The 4,824-nt window shown below is 56.3% G+C and overlaps 1 protein-coding gene across 3 annotated transcripts in view; it reads left to right on the top strand.

The window, feature by feature from the left end:
* Positions 1 to 2,636: 2,636 nt before the first annotated feature.
* Positions 2,637 to 4,824, top strand: part of SLC31A2 (solute carrier family 31 member 2) — a 19,430-nt gene continuing 17,242 nt past the window's right edge. Inside the window, exon 1 of one of the 3 annotated variants that reach the window (XM_014523410.2) lies at positions 2,637 to 3,181. Coding sequence is in view for 1 of the 3 variants with exons in the window: in XM_006031123.2 (XP_006031185.1) it covers positions 3,173 to 3,181 (9 nt within the window). In the remaining 2 variants the exon portion in view is untranslated. Of the gene's footprint in view, positions 3,182 to 3,229; positions 3,445 to 4,824 lie in introns of those variants that run through there. The other 2 variants (XM_006031123.2, XM_025212773.1) reach the window with 2 other exon arrangements.

Here is a 4,824-nt window from a genome sequence, read left to right as displayed (position 1 = left end):
CGCCGCCGCCGCCGCCCATGGCCCCGCGCTACCGGCCCCGCGGGCCCTCCCCGGCTCTGCATCCGGCCGCCCTCCCGCCCCGCAGCGCGCGGCATTGTGGGACAGCAGTTCCCCCGCCGAGGATGCCGGGATGTGCAGTTCAACCCACCCCTCGCTACTGCGCAGCCGCGAGCGTGAATGACGTCTCCCGCCCCTTGGCCTGCACCAATCCCGTGCGTGGGAGGAGGGCTCCAGCCAATCAGCACCTGCTCTTTCCGGAGGCTGCCCGGCCTGGTGTCCAGTCAGGCGTGGGGGTGGGGGGGTTGTCACGTGCCCGCCCTGGCTCTGCCCTGCTGCGAGGCTCCTGTCACAGGTGACCCGTACCACGCAGTGGAGTGGCGGATGGTGGTGTGGATGCAGCCCTTGCTCACAGCATTCACTAGTGAATTGTGTAATACGTGTGAGCCCGGCTAGGCGTGCAAAGCAATTCTCGTGTCATTGAATTGTGCAAGAAATATAGCCCCGGTTGCTGGTGCAAAGTGTTTCTCACACTGCTTACTAGTGAATTGTGCAATAAATGTAGCCCTGGCCACTTGTGCAAAGTATTTCTCGCATCACTCATCACTGAAGTGTGCAATAAATGTAGCTTCAGCCACACATGCAAAGCACTGCTCATATCACTTGTAAAGTGCAATAAATGTGGATCCGACTGCATGTGCAAAGTATTTCACAGCACTCACTAGTGAACTGTGCAATAAATGTAGATCCGACCGCATGTGCACAGTATTTCTCACACCACTTACTGGCGAATTGTGCAATAAATGTAGCCCCGGCTGCTAGTGCAAAGTATTTCTCACGCCACTTACTAGTGAATATTGCAATAAATGTAGCGCTGGCCACAAGTGCAAAGTCATTCTCACACCACTCACTCGCTAGTGAATGTTGCAGCCTGCGGATGGTTTCTAGCTCGTTCCAGTGGAGTTACATGCGTTTTTGCTTTTTCTTAACCTGAGTACCGCAGCCCCAGGGTACGAGTGAAGCTTCTAGTTTCTTCTCACCCGGAGAAAAATGTGTGTCGTGTCCTCTGTGACAATGCCCCTCGCCATGGGCACCCCCTCTTTCAAAATCCTAGATCTGCCCATGCCCCGATGGAAGCTCATACCAGCTGCCTTCCCAGGGCAGTCACAGGGGGCAGGGACTGCAGCTAGGGTGGCCACCTTTTTAAAATCGAAAGGTGGAACACACGGCCACCTCCTCCTGCTCCCCACCCCTGCCGCCGGTGTCACGGCCAGAGCAGAGCCGAGTGTGACGGGGGCAGATGCAGGCTCCCTGCCCTGCTGCCTATCCCCGGGGAGCCCTGCTGCATGGCCCCTGCCCACCCAGCAGCAGTGAGGGCACAACACCATGCCTCTGCCTCCCTGGCTGCTGCCGGGCGGGCAGGGGACACCTCACCATGACAGTGTGAGGCCCCCGAGGGAAGGGCAGCAGGGCATGGAGCCCTGAGCCTGCAGCAGGCAGCTTGCATCTGCCCCGCTCACAAATCTTGGGGTCACATGCCCCCCTATGCCCCTCTCCATGCAGTGGTGGGGAGCCACCCTCCCCCGTGCCCCTTGGAGAGCCTCCCATGGCTCTGTCCTGATCCCCGCCCCAGGGCCACATGCACCACCCTGGCTGGGCAGCACCGCTAGCCCCAGGCCCTGCCCCACTTCCTCGCTCACCATGGGGGCCTCAATATGTTGCCCCCCCACACCCAAATGTCTTCTCTGCCCCCACCCCGTAGACTTACTTGCAGGGAGCTGCTTTCTATGCTGCCCACCTCTTTCCCAGCCACATGCATGTGTGAGGGTGCACGTCCACACGGTGCCCCCTGAGTCCTGCTCCCGGCAGCCCCAAGCAGCCCCTTGCTGGCTGGAACACTGCCCGCCTGCAAAGGGAAACCCAGATCCCTGCACAATGCTGCGAATCGCTGTCCCCAAGTCATGCAGCCTGGGACCAGGACTTGTTGATCCCATCCTGGGACTGTACCGCCCAATTACTGATGGGTGGTCACCCTAGTTGCAGTGTGGCACAGTCACACCCACCTTAGCTCTCCTTTTGGACAACAAAGGCAGTGAAGCAGGGGTTGGGCAGACCGCCAGGACTAGCCTGTACTTACTTGGGGCCCCTGGTAAGTTGGCACAGCCCAAGCCAAGCTTTACACCCTGCTTTCACAGCTCCTTTTGCTGGGCCTCTGCATTAGAGCTGAGACTGTGGTTCTCCATAGGGCCTGCCATGCTGCCCCGGGACTGCAGAATAGAGGCACCCACTTGTTTTAAACACTTGCTTAGGGGCCTTTGCTAGTAGGCCAGCACCTCCCTTGGGCTCCAACCCTGGGATGTCCCTGTTCACCTCCTGCTTTGCAATGCCCCGACAAAAGCCCCGGGCTTCCAGAGAGATGGGGCTGCAGTCAGTTCCTTATTCCCAGTTCCTCATTTCTGGTTCCCAGTTCCTTACTTCAGGGGAGAGTCTCCCCGTGACATAGCCGCGTGGTGTGGGCTGACCTGAAAAGGATTTTCACCCATTATCCCAGCCCCAAATCAGCTCTTTCTACAGGGCAATGTACACCGCACACAGGGCCTGGCACATAAAAACCAAGCTTCAGGTTGGGCAGCGGCTTCTTTAGGAGAGTCTCCTTGTGGCAGTGCGGTTGGGGCTGACCCGAAAAGGATGTTGCCCCATAACCCCAGCCTACCTCAGCTCCTCCTTCAAGGCTAAATGCCTGATACATGAGATTTATTTGACGTGTGCGTGCTAGCAACTCAACGCCGCTGATGAAATGCTCCCAGTTTAGCAGGTCTCACCCACCGCACCAACCTGGGATTGTGGCCCGAGCAGCTTAAAAAAAGGACTGGGAAGAAAGGAGCGAGCGCAGCCTCATCCCAGAGAGCAGGAGCATCCCTGCCCGGGGCGGGGCTGGCCCGGCAGAGGCACGAGCTCGAGCCCTTCCCCGGCGGCTGCAGCCCGGGCGGCTCCGGGGATGCCCGGCTGTGCTCTGCCCTGCGCCCGTCCGCCCACCCGCGCGCCGCACTACAAGTCCCAGGCGCCCGCGCCCCGCACGTGATCGCATCTGGCTTGCAAGAGACCTGGATGGGAGCAGGCAGCGGAGCGGCTCAGCCAGTGCCCCGGGCGGTCCCGGTGCAGCCTCCCCGGCAAGATGATGGCAGTGAGTACCCTGCCCAGCCGCCCCCGCTGCGGGGCAGGGACCCCTCTTCTTGGCACAGGGGGCGGGTAGTGCCAGGCTCTGCTGCTGCGTCCCTCGTGGCAGCCCCCCAGGGGGATTTCCCCAAGCTGGCTGGGAGAGCGCTCTCCCCTGAGGATCAGACCCCTGGCAGCCAGCTCTGCTCCGTGCCTTGCAGCGGATCAGTCCTAGGGAGGCTTTCCAAAGGCAGCAAGCGGGGTGGAAAAAAAAGTTCTCTGCTGCAACAGGTGGGGCTGCTCCTGTCACTGTCACTCCGCTCGGCTGCTGCGCGGAGCTCTTTCTTTCGCAAGACAAATCCTCCCTAATGTTGTCTGGAGCTTCCTGCGGGGTCTGGCTCCCTTCTCCATCCCTTGCCCTTTCTCTTATGGGTGCCCCCTTGCATCCTGAATTTTATCCCAAAGAAACTGCGGGAAAAGAGATGGGAGTTCGAGAACCGCTATCCTGGTGAAGACCGTTTCCATGACTCTTGTCTCTGGGTCTCTCCCCCCGCCCCCCAGTTGCCAATTTTCATTTCTTTGTGCAGTCACAAGTCGCATTTCCAGTTGTTAAACTGAATTACAAACAACCTCCCACACATCAGTCATCATTTTTAAGCCGTCTCTAAAATGTGTGATACCTCCTTGAATGCAATACTAAATTACAGCTCTCCGTCTGGCCTGCTTAGATTATTCATAGATTCATAGATCGTGAGGCTGGAAGGGACCTCAGAAGATCATTGGGTCCAGCCCCCTCAACCAGGCAGGAAAGACAGCCCAGGCCAGGCGACCCCAGCAAGGTGACCATCCAGTCTCCTCTTGAAGATTTCCAGGGTAGGCGATTGCACCACCTCTGGAGGGAATTTATTCCACAGTCTGGACACCCTAGCTGTTAGTTGTGAAGTAGTTTTTCCTAATGTTGAGCCTGAAACGGTCTTCCAGGAGTTTATGGCCAGGTTTTCCCCACAGGTGCCCTGGTGAACAGTTGTTCACTGAGCCCTTGATGTACTCCCTTGCTGTAGCAGTAAGTCGCTAACAAGTCTCCTCTCAGCCTTCTCTTTTTCAGGCTGAAGAGTCCCAGGTCCCTCATTATAAACTGGTCAGGACAGGGGCTCTCTCTTACAGTGAGTATGCACAGGGAGTGACACAGCAGGGCCTGGCTCTCAAAATAACCATACCAGAGATGACAGTGTCAGTCAGGAGTGCTACATAGTGATGGTTTTCTGGATTAGGGGGTGATTGGATCTAATCCCCACATGTTAAGAATGGGAAGAATTTTCCTGCATGCAGAATTGCCTCTTAAAAAAAACAACAGTCTAAAGCTATTATGTCTACTAATAGACTCTTGCTGTTATTTCACTCACGTTCTCACACTTGTGGATACGGAATAATTCAGTCCCAGATTGTAGCCAGGGAAATCTCAGGAATATGAGTTTGAGCAGGACTACTGTGTAATTTGCCTATTTCTGTTGCATTTCTTTTAAAGATACGGCTCTCCACAAGGTGTAATCATAGCAATAACTTGAGATTATCACTCTGTTTATTCGCTGGCAGCATTTCAGAAAGTGACGTCTTTGTGCACTAATGAATAAATGACTTTGGAGATAAGATTATCTGCCAGTTTAGATTTGT

Source organism: Alligator sinensis, unplaced genomic scaffold, assembly GCF_000455745.1.
Source record: "Alligator sinensis unplaced genomic scaffold, ASM45574v1 scaffold323_1, whole genome shotgun sequence".
NCBI lineage: Eukaryota > Metazoa > Chordata > Crocodylia > Alligatoridae > Alligator > Alligator sinensis.
Note: the sequence above shows the minus strand (reverse complement) of the source record. Positions and strands in the feature narration are given on the sequence as shown.